The following is an 18,582-nucleotide window of genomic DNA, read 5'->3' as shown; positions in this document are numbered from 1 at the left end:
TCGTATTGTGACGACTTATTTTAGACAATGCCCAAAAAATAGGCCTACATTGTTTTAATTTTTTTATCCGAACTGTGACTGTTGGTATAATAATATTGCATTGAGTCTATGGTGGTGGAACGCACGCACGATTACTTACCAGAATCTAACGTAACAGCAGTTGATCGTGCTTGCTCAGACACGAAATCTTCGTTCGATTCTAAAAATTGCCACAATAAACGCAGTGAAGTGGTAGATAGAAGAACGTATTGGGGATGATTTAAATGAAATACTACTAAATGCCACAAATCACCAATCAGAGAAACTATAACTTTCATTGATATTGTTTGTTACCGATGCGTCTTATGAAGTCTCGTTACTCCACGAACACGCATCAATCTGCATTCGTTTGAATATCGATCGATGTTACAATCATTACGCGCGGGCGCATAGCGGAATCTGAAAAAGGTGCATGCATACATTATGGATACCTATGTCTTAATCCAAGCAATCATACTGTCACAAAATTACTGAATTAGCGGTTAAACCGTGTGTGAAAATGGAAAACCAAGGCTGAGGAACTAGGGTGCTGGAGTTAATAGGTGAAGAGCAAATGTCCTTAGTTCTCTAATCGGTTGGTCAATGGAAGGAAGCTCGGTGCGCGCGCGTCAGTGACTTCGCGGAGCGCGCGAGTAACGGCCGCGCCAGTGTCGCACGCTGCCGCAAGATGTCGCCGTGCAACACTTACAGGTGAGTTGCGCAGGAGTGGCGCCCAACGTTGTTTATGGGGTGTTATTTGTGGTGTGCGGTTTTAGATTAAATTGTGTAATGTTATGGTGTGATTTACTAACTTTAAAAAATTATAGGCAGGGCTCCGTTTTTAGTTTTAACTGATACCTGAAACCTTTGCAATTTGACATGTTAGTTTAGTGTTAAATGTAGCGAATTATTTAGGTTAATGTTAAATTATGTTAAAATACGAGTAATTACGTATGTACTACAAAATTAATTACACATAAATACCTAGATTTGGTATTGTGAATGTGTATAATTTATGGAATTACAATAAAATATTTAGTAGGTAATTAATAAAAATAAACCACCAGGTGCTGTATAAATATTTTAATAAGTTTTTGATCTCTGGATAAATTTTTGAGTTCATTGTTGATTCGAAAATAAAGTAAAAGTACTTTTTAAAAGCCTACTTGCATAAATAAATAAGTTTTATGCGTTTTGAGTGTCTACATATTTTTAAATAATAATCATGGAGGGCAAAGGTAACATTCAAAGGTTTCATTACATCTATATTCATCAGTGAAAAATTGGATTTATTTTCTGTTGCATAAATTCTGACTAACTAAGTATTCGATAAATTAATTCTATGACATACCTAATCGCAGATATTTACAATAATTTTACGCTGTAATCCAGGTAAGTGAATTTAAGTAAAGTTATCTAAACGTAAGTATTTGTACGAAGTTACAAAAAGTTGCTAATGATTCGTAATCCGAGTCCAACGTGCCACTTAATTACATACGTATTGATCGGATTTATCGCGTTTTTTCTTTACGGACAGTTTTCTAGTTTCCTTCGGTTCTCGTTAATTGCCGAGTCGTCGGACCCGTCGGTTACGATGCGACGCGCGCGCAGCCAGCGCGGCAACGCACGGCAAGGATGTCGCAGCGGAGCTTCGGATATAGTATATCTAAGTATATCAGATATACTTCTTTCATTTACATTGATAGGATGTCGACTGTATGATGTTCACCTATTAGTCCACTCAATGAAAGAAGCAAGTATCAAGTTTCATCTGAAAGTCGAAAACAATTCCCTAAATGGTATTCCGTGGCCTTGAAAATAAATCAAGTTCAACTGTCTAGCAGAAAAAAATAACGAATGTAAATATTTACAATGTCTCTTCTTCTTTTGATAGTCACTTGAAGAAAAACACTAGTTATGAACTTAGCGACTAGAGTCGCTTCTCAAACTCAATTAAAAAATAAACAACTTGAAAAAATCGAACTGCCTAAGGCAGGTTCATTAAACAATAGAACAATAAAATATCCTTCAAGATGCTTCTAGAAGACACTGATGGATGAGGTTATGTAGAAGATAGATAATATGATTGAAAATTATACCCGCTTATTTTATTTTTGATTATTACTTACATGTCACATTAATAACTAATTATTTTCTCTACATTTCTTTCACCTCTTATTTTTCTTTGATGTAGAGATGCACTAAGCAGGCAACCCTTGTTTGTTTTGATTAAAACAAGAACGAAGAAGTAAGTAATAAAAACCGCAACACGATTGTTTTAGTTCGCGTGAAATGTTCAGACGCCATCTTTCGGTTCATTATGTCAACATGTGCGCACACGCATGCGTAAACGCTCGTTTTCATTAAAACAGTTCAGGTTTCAAAGAAAATATTGATTTATTCGCATTTATTGAGGACAAATCAAATTTATCCAATTACCTAATGATCGAGAAATCTATTTAAAGATGGAAATCGGTTTTTATTTTATACGCGTCAGTGCAAAATATCGACAGTTAATTGAAAGTAACAATAAATAAGAATATTAATACAGATCTCTAATACTAATAAATTCATAACTACTTACCCACTGAAACACTAGGCATCCAACATTCCTAGCGATTCATCATTCACGTCGTTTAATTTTTAATTAACTTTAGTTAGTTACTTTCAATTTTTGATTTAAATGGTAATAATGTTCAAATACGTCTAAAACTCTAGATCAGTCTTCCGCAATGGTCATGGCCCAGTTAGTGCGCTCGGAAAAATAAGTTGGCTTTTAAAGTTAAATACACAACACAACGAAGAAAAAAGCCAACAGCCTAAAAACACGAGCGCACAAGCTAATAGGTAGGTATAATAATATTGTTTCGTTAGCCACTCGATAAAATATTATGTAATAATGTATTTTTCATGTAACTATGATAGGTACCTCCAAAATTTTCCGATTTCCTAGATGAACCTTGGACAGAAAAAATTTCGGGACACTGCTCTAGATGTTGCATGTAAGGTAGAGACGGTTGCACATCCACTCGATTGTGATTGACATCTTATATGTACTTTTTTACCTAAGATTCCTAAATTGAGCTGTCTTTCTTCAGTATAATATTGTCTATATCACTTTTACAATCCGCTTCAATTGATTCATGTGACGCGGCTCAGAAAATCCGACCCCAGAAGCAAAGACCTCAAGATAATGGATTGCATGTGCTAACTGCAATGTCAAGATTACTGCGAGTAGTATAATCCAATTTACTTTACGATTGTCTTCCGCCTTCCTAACAATAAACATTCTTTTATAGCTTGTCACAAATCATATAGTAAGTAGGTACGTACATATTACAAATTGTTAAATTCTTGAAACATTTGTGTATTAAATTCAAAATAATATTTTACTTAATTTTTTTTCTTCTGGAGCTCTACCATTGATGAAAATTCAAATTCTTAGTTGGATATTTAATTTTCAGAGTCTAATAATAATCGCATCGGCTGGCTGCTCTATTACACCGCACTCGCTAGTTGCGATGCCCTGTCAAAGTTGATTGAGGCTAACAACATACTCGAAAACAAATAAAACAGCCTATTTATTATTGTCTTATAAGTCGGCACTAATTGGGAAAAGAATTGTATTGTAAACAGAGGCACGCCAGGGCTCATCAATAACGCCGACCACCGGATTGCGTCAAACTTGCCAAATGCTTAATAATTAGAACAAAATGGAAATATTGGAAATGCGTGAATTTCACGCTTGGGCGGCGCGCGCGCAGAGAATGCGATTGAGTGAATAATTAATATTATTATACTATAATATTGTATTTTACTACTCGGAAGACGATATAGGCTAAACAAATGATATTATTTGACTTTCTTAATATCTCGAGATCATGTTTCTCTACCCTAGAAAAGAGAATTTGTAGTCTACAGGTCTACTACACGGGAACATCTACCAAACCACACTGCGTCTCATTTACCCTATTACTGGCTGGTCATTTGACAAAAGTTCATATTGCAACAACTAGAGGCAAAATCCTAGTGTCAAATTTCATGGGCCACTTTCTGTCTGACATGGTAACCTTGACAAACAATATGTTACCTTTAGAGTAGGCCACACCGTTGATTTTTAGTTGGCCGATAGTTGTGCCCGATTTTAATTTGTATGAAGAATCGGCCAAATCGAATCGGCATAGTGTGCGCACTCCCATACATGCCCATACTGATCAACTGCCCGACTAAACTATCGGCCGACGAAAAATCAACGGTGTGCGCCTACTCTTACAGATCATTCATATTTGGGTGTTAAACTTTCTGCCGGTTTCAAGTTGCCTAATTTAAATAAGTAGACTAATTGAAATTAAATGGATTCATTTCCATTAAAAATTTGTAAATGAACTTTGAACTGCAAATATCGTGATTAAATGAATTCTACTGCTACTTCACAACGCCACTCTTGTAGCGGAGTTTTCGGCTGACACCAGTGGCGGATTTACAAATTTGCCGCTAGTAGGCCATTCAATTTTTGCCGCCCCTACCTACTGACTTTTGAAACTCAATACGTTAGTTTAATACTGTTATTAGTATGATTGTGAACTTAATGATATTTCTGTCAGTTACTAGATTATTATTGCAACCCGCTATGTAATGAAGAGTTTAATGTTGACCTAAAAACAGCAGTATGAACTAATCCTAAGGTGGGCAAAGGCATGACTTAAAAATACCTACACTATGAACACAGACAAAATAATGTGTTGTGTTTACTGTTTGTTGTTTACTAACCAAACATTGTTTTTGGTAAATATTTTTTATTGGACTTAACAGTTTAAAAACACTACAAACAATTTCTATTAAAATATAACATGTTAACAATTTAGTTATCAAATAAGTTTTACATTATTTTCTTGCGAGATTGTAAATTTGCAAAATCATTAATTATATCGACGTATGAAATCTTTTTCATAGGTTCTGACTGTATGCACAAAAGAGATAAATCATTAATAGGCCAGAAGAATTAGATTTTAAATCGGAAATAATTCCTACAAAAGATTTTATTGCTTTAATGGCTTCATTGGTTGCCCATTAAGAGTTTCCTAGGTTTTCGACTTCGACGGAGTTGTGCTTAAGTGGTGGGGGCCCCCGAAAGGGGCGCTTTTTAGGTTTTCCGGTTATACCGCGTAAAGGACTTACCCTATCGAAAAGTGGTCCTTCTGACGGTTGAAGGAACATTTAATCTTGCATTAAATAAGACCAAATTCATATGTTTTGGACAAACCGTTCTCGTGTAAATGTTCGGCAAAGTAGAAAATATGTGTATAATTAATGAGCCTCTCCACGTCCAATGGCTAGTCACCCGTAGGCTCCCAAGCCTTGTAAAGTGTCGCCTTAACCAGCGTATTCCTGTCAAGGCTCACGAGTTGGATTCGCTTATCCTTGTTCGTCCCAGCCGTTCCTTAACTGCGGTTGCTGCACCTCTTCCTGGCACTCTCCTGAACGACTCCGTGTTACCTAATGTGGCTGCCCCTCTTCCTTGTACCCTCCTGTACGATTGCATTGCTTAGCCATATGCCTGGTCCAAGGTTCGACGCCACAAAATCAACTTCGTACGCGTGAAAATAGTTTAAATACTATTTTCCGTGCTTGCAACATTTTTCTTTACTGCTTCGCCTCTATTAGTCGTAGAGTAATTGTATATATCCTAAAGCCTTCCTCAATTTATGAGCTATTCAACACAAAAATAATTATTTCAATCAAACAAGTAATATTTGAGATTAGCGCGTTCAAACAAACACACAAAATACTCTTCAGCGTTTTAATATGAACTTGTTGTTGTTGTTTTTTTGCGTCGAACCTTAGACCAGGCATACGGCTAGGCAAGTAGTCCTGCAGGAGGATACAAGGAAGAGGGGCAGCCACAGTAGGTAACACAGACAAGGATAGGCGCATCCAGCTTGTAAGCCTTAATAGGGTTACACTGGTTGAGGCGCTCCTTTTCAAGACTTGGAAGCCTGCGGGTAACGAGCCATTGGACGTGGAGAGGGTCATTAATTATACACATATTTAATTTTTACTTAAGCACAACTCCGTCGAAGTCGAAAACCTAGGAGAGTCTTTATGGGCAACTAATGAAGCCATTAAAGCACTAAAATCTTTAGTAGGAATTATTTCCGATTTAATTCATTTTTGTGTTTAATTCTACTGGCCTATAAGCTTTTCTTGACTTAAAGTAGATCGTAGATAGTTATTAACCCGTTTTAAGCAAGAAAAGCTTCCCACCTGAACAATTTGTCACCGGTGTGCACAGCACAGAGCCATGCGAAGTGCTATATCCAGTATAATTAGCTAAGAACTACTTAAAGGTAAATAGAAAGATCAAGGCTTGGTAATACAGGGTGGCCCAGAAGAAAATTTCGTCATTTCGGAATGCGTTCGTCAGAATTACTTTGAAACCTATTTTCAATTTTTTGCCGAATGCTCAGCTTCAGTTGCTGCATGGTTGTTGGATTAAAAAAGTATACTCTATTCCTAATGTAACACCACAAAAAGTAATTTTCTGGAGTGAGATCAGGGCTTCCTGGTGACCAGGAGATGTCACCCCTGCCTGAAATTATTTTTTTGTGGGAACATGTCTCTTACCATCTAAATGCTCTCAGTTGAAGTGTGACACGTAGCCCCATCTTGATGATACCAAGTGCTCCGATCATAACCTTGCAAATCCAGTATAGCACTCTCAAAAATTAATCATCCTTTCAATGCAACAAACCAATTAAGCAGTGGTGAAATCTCACTGCCTCTAAGAAGCGCTAATCTCATTCCAGCAGACTTCTTTTTGTGAGGTTACCTTATGAGCAGAGTATACTCTAATAATCCAAAAAATCTGCAGCATTCATCCATCCTGAATCCATTTTGAGGTAACTCTAAGGCCTCAGCCTCGAATTTAGTGGGCAGCGGGGCGGCGGCGGTAGCGGCGCGGGAGCGGCAGGAGCCGCCGCTCCCGCCCCGCTGCCCGCTAAATTCGAGGCTGAGGCCTAAGGGCTCCTGCACACGACGCTGCCACCGCCGTCGCCGCGCCGCTACACTGTTCATACGCACCGAGTAAAACCGCCGCCACGCCGCCACCGCGCCAACAAAGCATAATTTCGCGCGTGGCCTTTAAATTGCAATAGCTTAAGTTCTACAAAAATGTACAGTTTTCGTTTCCTTGAATTTTCAAAAGTGAATTTTCTTCTGGGCTACCCTGTAAAACAATATACACGAAGTTGTGGAGAGATGCTAGGCTCCGAAGATCCTGTGTTACTTAAGAGTTTTTTATTTTATTTTTATTGAAATCGTTTATTTATACATATATGGATTGTGTAGGTATACGTATAATTATATTATTTTTTTCCTGTAAAAAAAATGCTAAATTTGCCGCCCCTCTAAATCTGCCGCCCTAGGCACTGGCCTACTTGGCCTATTGGTAAATCCGCCACTGGCTGACACTGTAATAGGTTTGTTGTCGATACGACAAGAAGAAGAAGAACTGAAACTGAAAAATGGTAGGTACTTGTACAGTATGTACATATTCCCAGTTCAAATACGACAACAGGAAATCCTTAATGTTGTAAAATAAAATTAATCTATCAATAAAATTTTACGAATCCTGACTCCATCAGTGAAATTTAAGTATCAGTTTTTACCGCAATAATTAAAAAACCTTTCACAATATCATTTCGATACTAAAAGCAATCCTATAATTAAAATCAGAGGAGTGAACTGTCCACTTTTCGCTTTGCCAATCAATACGCAAACAACTCCATGTTTCGGATGGCCAGTCGCACGCGCACGTGACGTAACGCGCGCAATTATTGTCAAGCGCGTGTCATCTGGTTTCTTCACGAGGCGCTGATTCGAAACCACACTCCACTAGTAGATCATTCTCGAAACTTCGCAGTAGTATGTGAAAATCCCGAGAAATTAGGTTAGAAGACACGGAAAATATTTTTCTATAGCGGATACGTAAGGCGTCATCGTTTATTGCCAGTCAGCAGCCTTCTAGCCAGCTCAATGAAATGAAGATATACGAGTAATTTATTGTACTCATCTTCTATCATTTGGGCTGCAACAGCTAAGGTCACAGACTCACAGCCATGGTTTCAGACCTTGATTGGCACCTTAGCTATTGCTATTGGCCAAAATATGCCTTAGGCCTCGCCAGAACATGAGTTCACCTGGAATCTCCGAGACAACAAATTCCAACACACAAGCGTTTATTTTTCGGGAAAGAAAGTGATCTTAAATCCTTATGGCTTATTTTATTCAACCAAACCCTGAAACTAATTAAATATCTTAACAGAAGAAAATGTAGAGTTCGCTCTACGAAATGTCATGCTTAATAGGTACTTATTTATTTTTAAGTTGATTAACTTAATTGCCTCATGCCGCTCAAGACAACGTTTTATTTGTCATTGTTTATGAAATTCGACAGTTAGCCTCACAAAAAGACCTTTAGCCGATTATGGCAATTGAAAAACTACAAAACGCCGGTAATCAGTTATTATCTAACAGACATTGACCCAAATCCCCTCACGCCGAACAATGATCGGCTCCCAGCCTGATATATCTGGCATGAGGAACATTCGGCGGTGGGAATCGAAGCCGTGACCCCCGCGAGGCGCTAGCAAACAAACACGCATTGTCTTATTTTTACACTATTCTACAATGCTTTAGGCGGCCATTATGTAAGCAAACAGCGAGCTACGTAACCCGTGGAACAATGTCCAGGCCGCTTCATTGCGGATTGTATCATAGCAAAGCAATTGATAAAACAAACACGATTGCAATTTGATTTCAATTGTAACTTTGTGAAGGGTTTGATGCAGTAAAACATTGTAATTAGTATCAATATTCATAAACATCGTGTCTACCTGAACTCGTTACGCTGCCAATATTCAAGTTTATTTTCTTTATTAATTAAAAGAAACAAAATATTTTTAATTTGAGTTTAAGGTTACTACTTCTGAATGTAGTAGGTAAGAGTAGATTTAATGAAGTTTAATTAAATTGAAAACTAGCTACATATTTGCATATTAGTTGGTATTGTTACCCGAAACGGACAAAACGTTTTACAGCACGAGGATGCAGTACATCCTGTTGTAATTGGAGACCTGGCCAGCTGGGGATGTAATTAATCAGATTAATATCCTCGATTAACCGTAGGTTTCCACTTTTCCCGAATATCCGATATCCGACACGCCACGGTTTCTGCGAAGAGCGAACTCTGCGTGTTCGCTTTGGCGGGAAGTCATAATGTGTTCAATAAAACAAACCAGGGAATATGTTCCATTAGCAGTTTAACAGTACATTATTATTCTGTGGTTTAACGAACATACATTTTTCAAGTTATTTGTAGTAAAAAAAAGTCAGTTTAATTTTCAAATAAACGATCAGAGAAGTGATAATGAAGGTTAATTGGTCGTTAACCACATATATTTTTACAAATTTCCAAATATTACCCAATAAATGTTTTGAAAATACGCGATATGGTCTATTTCCTCTAACGATTTTCAGTTTGTACTACAAGGATATCGAAATAAAAAAATGTTATGATTGAATTCGATAAAGTTTGAAACCTTCGCAATTACTTTTCAATCCGCTAATTACATGGTACTTAATGATATCAGCTTTGGCAGCGTGTATCCTTTGCCCAATAAAATACGCTGTTTATAGCAGTATTTATTATTCGAGTTACTCTAGCTAATTCATTATGAGGAGACCCGTGCCTTGTGCTAATATTAGAAGATATTTATATCTATTTTATTCATAAACCAATTAAGAAATTATGATAATGACTTCTAATTAGAGAATAACTTTCAAAACAAATAAATAATGATTGCTAAAATAGTCATGTAATATCTAGCAATTAAATAATAAGCTACAAAATTAGAAGCAAATTACGGAACTAGCGGAGGTCAAGTATATCCAATGCCATCATTGACATCGTCAGGTGCCTACCTAATTCGACCTGCCATTATCAACGTAGCAATTATTTTCTAACTAAAAATCTGCAACAATAAGAAAAACTTATAGCTGATGATAAGTCAACACTATGGTCAATAAATTAGTGTTTAGACATAATTCAAAGGGTCAAAGGTGATGTGCCAATTATGATTGATTATGCTGAGGTAAAAAACAGGACGTTAGTTTCCTTATGCACATAATATTGAAAATCTAATTATTGATAACAGCGCGAAAAAAAGGTCCAAAATCTGTTTGCTAGATATCGGTTCTTAAGGGGAAGTTACTTTCAAGTTGAAATAAAAGATGGAAGAAAACCATACAACGATAGTTTTAACAATGTTTCAGGATAGACGATAATATCACTATGTACCTATATTATGTACATAGATACGTGATTAATAAACCTTTGACAATAAAGAAAAACATTAGACGAAAGAATGTAACAATGGCGCCTGTCATAGTTTAATAAACAGCCGAGAACTGTGATAAAACTTATATAATAACACAGCGGGGGCCGCAACAGTGCGTGATGTTTGATAACAACCATTGTCCGCCGCCGGCTGACGAGGGCGCCGGTAAAAAACACCAGAAACTTATTAATGTTATAAGTAGTTTCCAGTGACACGAGGTCTCATTTTCTTTCTGGCAGTAGGAGATGATGCTTATCCAGTAGATTATACGGTGATCTCAAATAATGCATGCGTTTTTAGAATTTAAGTAAGTTTTGTTAATAGTTATTTCAGTTTATTATTCTTATTGAGAACCTTGACTATTGTTTTCTAATTTATCTTTTTTCCCATTGGATGTCGGTATTGCCGTTATTTGAAGGTTTTTCAAAATTTACTAACAATTCTGTATTGTTGTTGCAGGTCATTCGCGATTTACTTGTTAATCGTCATACTAATACCTGAATCACCGGTGAGTGCCTTCACAATCCGTAGAGCGAGGACTACTACGTTAAAGTCCGTGGATTTGGATCTCGCAGCAGAAGGAAGTGCCTTATTGGAGGTGAAAAGCGAATCGTCAAAGCTGAACAATGAAAGGAAGTACATTAAATACGGCACTAGAAAATCTTCCATCAGAAACTCGGCTAATGTTTTAGGACCAGACAATAAGTTTGCTTCAGCTGGTAAGAGAGTTGCGATACAAACTACCACGGCGAAACTGCCGAACGAGAGTGATGACGTCACAAAGCAATCTGATCACACAACGATACGAAAAAACACAGAAACGACTACACAATATGCTATTGGTAAAGCAAATACATTTAAAGCCAGAGCAGAGTCTATTGCCAATGCCTCAAATAAAAAGAACAGTTCCATTTCAGTTGAATCAACTCCACAAAGTTTAAAAATCCAAACTCAAGTAACAAATGATGACAGCGATTATTATTCAACAAGTACTGAATGTTCGGAGGCGGACAGCTCTGGTACAGACGACACACACATAACAACTACTGGATTTACAACGACAGATAACCCGACAGAAGAAACAACTACACTTGTCACAAAACCTCAAGACGACTCAATCAGCTCGGACACAACAAAAGAAGAAATCATAATTTATCAAATCATTAAAAAAAGTACTACACCGCAAACTAAATTTGAAACTGACACCACAAAATTGGATGAAGTTGAGAAAGACACCACTGCAACGGATTCTACAGCACACACAGAAGCCATGGTTGGAGCATTTTCTAATTCACCAACTAACGATCCTTCATGGAAGAAATATACCACTATTGAAAGAAAACGTATAATCCCGACTCCAGAAACTGAGGGTGTAACCACTGAGGCTGAAGAATTGGAGAAAGCCGAGTCCGTTTCATCAAGAGTAACGCTAGAAAACGCCGTAAGTGGTTCTCCAACAACACAAGGATTTAACTCAAATACGAAGACCACTGCCCTAGAAACAGAAGGTTTGAAATGGTCTTCCACATCGCAAGTTTTTAATAATATACCTGAAACGGGAACTGAGTCGTTACCCTCGACACGTCCCATAAGCTCAGAAATCAAAAATGAACAGAATCTTCGTGGTTCTCTGGCTTCAAGAAGAGCTGGCTATTTAGATTTGTCTGCAAGACAAGACACTGATGAAGCGACCACCACGGAACAATATGAAGATGGTAAACTAAATGAAACAGAACTACTTGGGTCTATGTTCGAGATAGACACACAAGATAATGATGGACCTGAACTAAAGAATTCTACCATAGTAGAATCGCAGAGTCAGTTGGTAAGTTATTACACCTACCTAGCTACTATGTAATAAGATACTTTGACAACGTTATCAGCTTATTAAAGTAACAGTTCTCAAGTTTTACAATAACTTTACATTATACTTAGATTTTGCATAAAATTAACCCATCTGATTTAATGGCTAGTTTCTTACATTGATTTGTTATTTTACAGGCCGATGATGCAATAAAAGAAGAACTAATGAAAGAAGCCGTCCTAAGCGACCACGAGGAGAATTCTAAAAGATACAGCGAAGAACAACAAGATATCAACAAAGTAAAGCCTCTCGAAAACAATGCAGACGACTCTCTAAGTGTGAAACCAATCAGTCTCGGAAAAAACGCTCTTTACACTTCAAGGTCGAACTACAAACCCATGAAGAAAATAGAAGTGCAGCCGTCGAAACCTTACATAAGACACCCCGATGACAACAGCTGGAGAAATGAAAGCCTCAGTTACCTAGGTATCGTGTTTAAAGCTAAAAACGCATCTAAACCATTCACTCAAGTACTGAAAAACAAAACAGAGGCTGAGCTGAATAACTGGTCTGAAAAGGAAAATAAAAATGAAGTACCAGATTTGAGAGAGAGGCTTGAAAAAATAGCAGAAGTAAGAAAGTCCAAAAAGAAGAAGTTAAATCAATTCGGTGATATGGTTTATAGTGACTACGAGGAAAACTCGGGTGAAACCTCAAGTACTCCTAAACAGGACGCGGTTCCTGTACCAGTGATGGACATAGAGGGGCCACTTTTCTTTGAGAGTTTTCTAACTACACCTTCAGTAAGAAAAGAAGTTGCAACACGACCCACGATTACACCCGGCGTGTACATGTACAAGGAGGAGACAGTCACTACCACTAAAAAACCAAAGAAGATGAATAAATTCGCCGAATACTATGACACCACCGACGAGTACGATGCCGATTACCTCAGCCTATCCAAAATAGACTTGAAGAAGTTTACTACGCATCTGTTCGGCAAGGACAAGGTCACAACTCCTGCCACGATGCCCACGATGTTTACCAAGCCTATGAAAACTATGTTACCGGACAGGAGGCCCACTGTGCAGTACTTCCCTCCGCGCGAGAAGCCGCGCAGCGAGCCCCAGAAGGTCAACATAAACGATTATGACAGCGATTTCCAGAAAAAAGTGAACATGTTCGCGTACAGCGAGCCACCGAAGAGCTCCCCCGTGTCCCCCTTCACGCCGCCGCCCGCCTCCATGGAGTACAAGACCACGCAACGCCTCAAGGAGACCAGCGCAATACCGGGCAAGATGCGTCAGTTCAAACCCGGCAATTTGGCGAAGACAGTTTACGATACGAGTCCGCCACGCGTAGTCGACCACAATAATAGGTACCCGGCGAACAATGACGAAACGTTCAACCGAGCGTCGTATGTCATCAGGCACTTCAAGGACCTGATCGACGAGGCCGTGAAGGACAACTACGACAAGAGCGCGGAGTTCATGCAGCCCTACACGGAGGCTCCGCTCGTAGGCGTCACCGCGGGCAGGGAGAGGGACCCGACGCGGGTGCGCCTCGACGACGATTATGATTACGACCCCAACTTCCGCAAGGACATACTGAGCAGGTTCGTGGAGAACTTCAACCAGAACAGCGAGCGGTTTAAGGTGGATTTCCCGATTTTGTATAACAACAGCGTCGTGCATATGAAGGCGGACGAGAACGGGAGGGTTCTAGCGTCGTCGACTGCCTTCCTGAAGCGACAATACGGCGGAGCGCCCGCACCTATGCCAGGTCGACCCTGCTGCGACATGAAGGTGGAGCTGTCGCCGGCCTACGAGCTGCACTACTACGTGCCCGAACAGGAGGAGAAAGAGGAGGCCGAGAAGCCCGCCACGATGCCCTTCAGCTATAGATTATGAAACCGACGCGCCCCATTAGCTTACGATTAAGGTTTTGTAGCTGTAGATTGCCATAAAAACTTCAGTGGCCGGATAGAGAGCGACGGATACAACTTTTTCACCGGGTATATTATCCAGTTGTGTTGAGTTTTCGTATTGTAGCAATTAATGTGTGCCTTATAAGTTATGAAAACTAATTAGTGCTAGTTAGATACTTTTAAAGTTAACTTAATTAGGAACCTAAATATAGGCTACACCTAAGTTTAATTACCTACTACTTAGGCGCCTGTTAATAACCGATGCTTGCGATTGGGCTTTTAAGTTGGATTTTGGAGGCATGAGTAAACATTTAATTTTGAGCTGTAACGCAAGTTTCGATTATTAATACGAGCTGGAGATCTTGAGTAAACTTTGGATTGTCAGACGAGTCAGGTCCTTTATTTGGATGTTTCAGTGCTTGATAATCATAGTAATACCACAGGTAACACGGAATACCTAAATTGCTTCACCGTTCTGTTGATATTTTTCGTCTATTACTATGCTTATTAAATACGAAGCTCCTAGCAGTAAGCTAAAACTGATTTCACTTGTACTGTAAACTACTTTTACTGTGCATTGTTGGTCACATTCAATGTTTCGTTAACAATTGTAACAGACAAATAACTAGGCATTGGTACCTGCTTTTGACAGTATGTATGTGTAGACTGAATTTATTATGTATAATGACATTGCCAAAGATGCACTGACTAAGATATTTAAGCCAAGTTAATGTTGTAAATAGTATTTCAATCTTTTTGGTCAGTGTTGGCGACTGCACTCGTTCGTAACACTAACGAGTACCTACTATATTTATTAAAGTAGTACTTATAAATTTAAAATATTGTATCATAACGTCGGTAAATGAATGCGGCTTGAAGTTATGTATTGGATTACTTGTCGTATTTGATAACAGGTATTATGTGTTAAGGTTGTTACCTGTAATTCTAGTGACCGTGTTGTGAGCAAGTGATAATAAACTTTCATGTTCGTAAGTAGTACATTACCTACGTATTGTTGCATTTTTATTGTCTACGAGACTATGGCAACGAGTATCTGGTCCAATCATATCAATTAATTCGCTTGATTGGCTTTTTTACACACCGATTAAATTAACCATTAAAAATTGCTAGAAATCAATAATGGATTCGTTAAGTGTTAGAATTGCACCNGAATTGAATATGTATTTTTTGGAGTCAGCGAATTGGAACGAATTAAACGAATTGATTCCCAAGTAAATACAATCAAATAATATAATATTAGCAAGACAGGTATAGGCACTTAGATATTTAATAACAATTAGTAAACTTACCCCAAATGGCGACCGGAGTCCGTGCGGCGACGCCCTGTCGCGTCGCTGGTGCCAGTCTCGCTTCGTTGCGGGTAGATCAATCCGACGACAGGACAATCCCATTGACAATGACGAGCTTGAAGAAACACCTGCCTGAAAAAATTCAGGTTGATAATTAGGTATCGTATAAATTAGGTACTTCAGTTCGTTGGAGAGATCGGCAAGGGCAGAGGGGCAGTACAAAACTGGACATTAAAATTTCCACAGTCATAAAAATTGTAGAGAAACACAATGAAATTAATTATTTCACTAACTTTGACAATAATAGCAGATTTAATTGTACCTTTTTTGGATGAGATACCGATATTTCGTCACAGTTGAATGCGCCATGATCACCAATGAAGAAAATGCAGGCAGTTGTTGATCGGCGCACAAATCGGTCTACCCTCTTTAAGTTTCTTCCGACGTTGGTACCACTATTCACTAACTCACTTTTAACTCGTACCTGATCTCGATAGGCTCTCGCTTCATCCGATTAAGTTATCGTGTGTGGAAAAACAAAAATAAATTAAATCGAGAATATAGATGGCCCACGCTGAACTGTCCCACCAAACTCAATGACAGGGGGGCGTTACCATCGTACAACTACATTTATATGGTTTCCAACATGGCAAAAATCGGAACCAGCGATCCGGTATTGACGGTGGCGCCCCGCTGTCAATGTCATAGATAGGACAGTTCAATAGGTATATTGGAACTATAAATCTTTTAATAAAATTTCAGACTTGGATCCGTTTTCTGAATTGATATTTCCAGCTTCAGCGTTCACCTTCTACTCAGGGATGAATTTAATATGAAAGTTCATACTTGATTATAAGATGTGCACGCTCAAGCCAAAAACCTCAATTCGGAAGACGGGCTTTTACTTATTTTTACTGATAACTACTCAAATAATCATGCAATCGAGTCTACCTATTAACTATAGATGGCCCACAATGAACTGTCCCACCAAACTCATTGACAGAGGGGCGCCACCATCGTTCAACTTTAAAGTTTCCAACATGGCAAAAATCGGAACCAGCGATCCGGTATAGACGGTGGCGCCCCCTGTTAATGTCACGGGTAGGACATTTCATTGTATTGGGTCTTTACCTGTCATAAACACCCCGAATCGGACATCAACCATCAACAAAATCAAAATTATCCTTATTTGTTTAGACTAATTAAATTAGTACTTGCAAATCGTCAAATGCTCTTAAGAAGCCTATACACGTCTCATTCTCTTTTTGCCCTACCAGCGCTTCGAGACAAACATTTGGCAAGTGCTGAGAAGAAGCGCCGCAACAAACTCAGTCACCACTGTCTGCCGGTTTAAAAATATAAAAAAGTAGGAAGTTACAATACATTCCGAAGCAAAGAAGTAAAGAAAACACAAGCTCGTTTTTAAAATACAATTTATTGACATTCTCATTTTAGAATAGTATGCAAACAGCACTCGATCGTCGGATCACTTGCAATGGGTTATACATCATTTTGAGCATAATCATAATAAGTTATAGTTACATATTACAGCTAAATCATACTCTGCGGATCGCTCACGACCGGAAATGCATTTCTGGATCCAATAAATAAATATGTTACAATCTCAATGCATAAAACAAAAAATGACAATTTTAAAATGAACACATTCCTCTTTGGATAAAATAAAAAGAAATACCGGAACACTGATTATGTACAACGAATTCGAAACTAACACCTTGTCAATGTGTTCATTTTATTGTAAAATAAAAACTTGACAAAACATGTACACATAATAACTTGTTCGACGAGACATAGGAACAAAGAAGTCGAGCTCATTGCAAAAGCAAATCCAAAAGGTAACATTTTATTTGGGTAAGTGATCTTTTGTCCAGAGTAGAAACAAAAAGGCATATCAAAGAGAAATAATAGTAATGTAGTGTCAAGCCGCAGGGAACGGAGGGTTCCTTGCGTAACTGACGCGAGACAAATTGGACCCTCATTTCTTTTAATATCTTTGCAAAAGGATAGGTTGCTGTTGTAACATAAAAATATAACGAACCAGTATACGTTAAGGTCGGTATTAATACATAATGTATTTTAGTAAGTATGGACAATAATAATATTAATTTAATATTCAATCGGAATTAATAGAAATGAGGTCACAATCCGATGTTAACGTTATTGTACATAGTGTATATTTGTCGTTATTCAAATTTATTACATCTGTCGTAGGATAATGTTTTACACATTTACTAGAGCATAGACACACGCAAGACTAAAGCCTGGTTATGTATTCTAAAATAAAGTAATAGAATATGACTGAAAATAATAACAAAGTCACGTAATAGAAATAAAGAATAAATAAAGCATGTTAATATTAAACCGTTCGCAACGCGGTCAAACACTAAAGTGAACTGTAACGATACGCAGGAGGTACATAGTTCAGTAACGATAGTAATCATTTATATTATATTTATACTAGAAGCGAATATTTACAGGGACACGCCACTCTACTAGCTAGATACCTGCCTCCCGACACGGCCGCGCCGCCTCCGACTGCCCGCGACTTTCAAAATAAATATTGTTAATTTTGTGACAGCACGAGCACGAGTCTTTACTCTGCTTTACTTATACAAAGCGAATAAGATTTTAAATGTAGTATTTTCGATTCGATTTTGAAAATGGCCAAAATATAGATGACCCACGCTGAACTGTCCCACCAAACTCAATGACAGGGGGGCGCTACCATCGTTCAACTATATGATTTCCAACATGGCAAAAATAGGAACCAGCGATCCGGTATTGACGGTGGCGCCCCGCTGTCAGTGTCATGGATACGACAGTTCAGTATTTTGGAACTATAACCGTTTATGAGTGTCACGTTTGGCAGCGGAGGCCGCGAGACGTCGCCACCGTACTCTACTCGTTACATTAGCCAGTCTTTCGTTTACATATACTACGCGCTACCGCTCCCGCCGCGTCCGTAAGTCGCTGCAAGTCAACCAGCTGGTCACCTTGGTCGCCAGATTCGATTGCTGACCACTATGTGATAATAACAAGAGCTACGTACCACTATTATAAAAATCCAGAATACGTTCCCATTTGTAAGCAAACAATCTTCAACAA

At 38.4% G+C, this 18,582-nt stretch overlaps 1 protein-coding gene across 1 annotated transcript; it reads left to right on the top strand.

The window, feature by feature from the left end:
- Positions 1 to 279: 279 nt before the first annotated feature.
- Positions 280 to 15,181, top strand: LOC114357924 (uncharacterized). The gene is made up of 3 exons (XM_028311731.1): positions 280 to 729; positions 10,875 to 12,240; positions 12,417 to 15,181. Exons 1-3 carry the CDS (start codon positions 707 to 709, stop codon positions 14,127 to 14,129), a joined length of 3,102 nt encoding a protein of 1,033 aa, XP_028167532.1. The 5' UTR covers positions 280 to 706; the 3' UTR covers positions 14,130 to 15,181.
- Positions 15,182 to 18,582: the final 3,401 nt, after the last annotated feature.

This window comes from Ostrinia furnacalis, unplaced genomic scaffold, assembly GCF_004193835.3.
Source record: "Ostrinia furnacalis isolate ACB-3 unplaced genomic scaffold, ASM419383v2 OfSCF3544, whole genome shotgun sequence".
NCBI lineage: Eukaryota > Metazoa > Arthropoda > Insecta > Lepidoptera > Crambidae > Ostrinia > Ostrinia furnacalis.
Note: the sequence above shows the minus strand (reverse complement) of the source record. Positions and strands in the feature narration are given on the sequence as shown.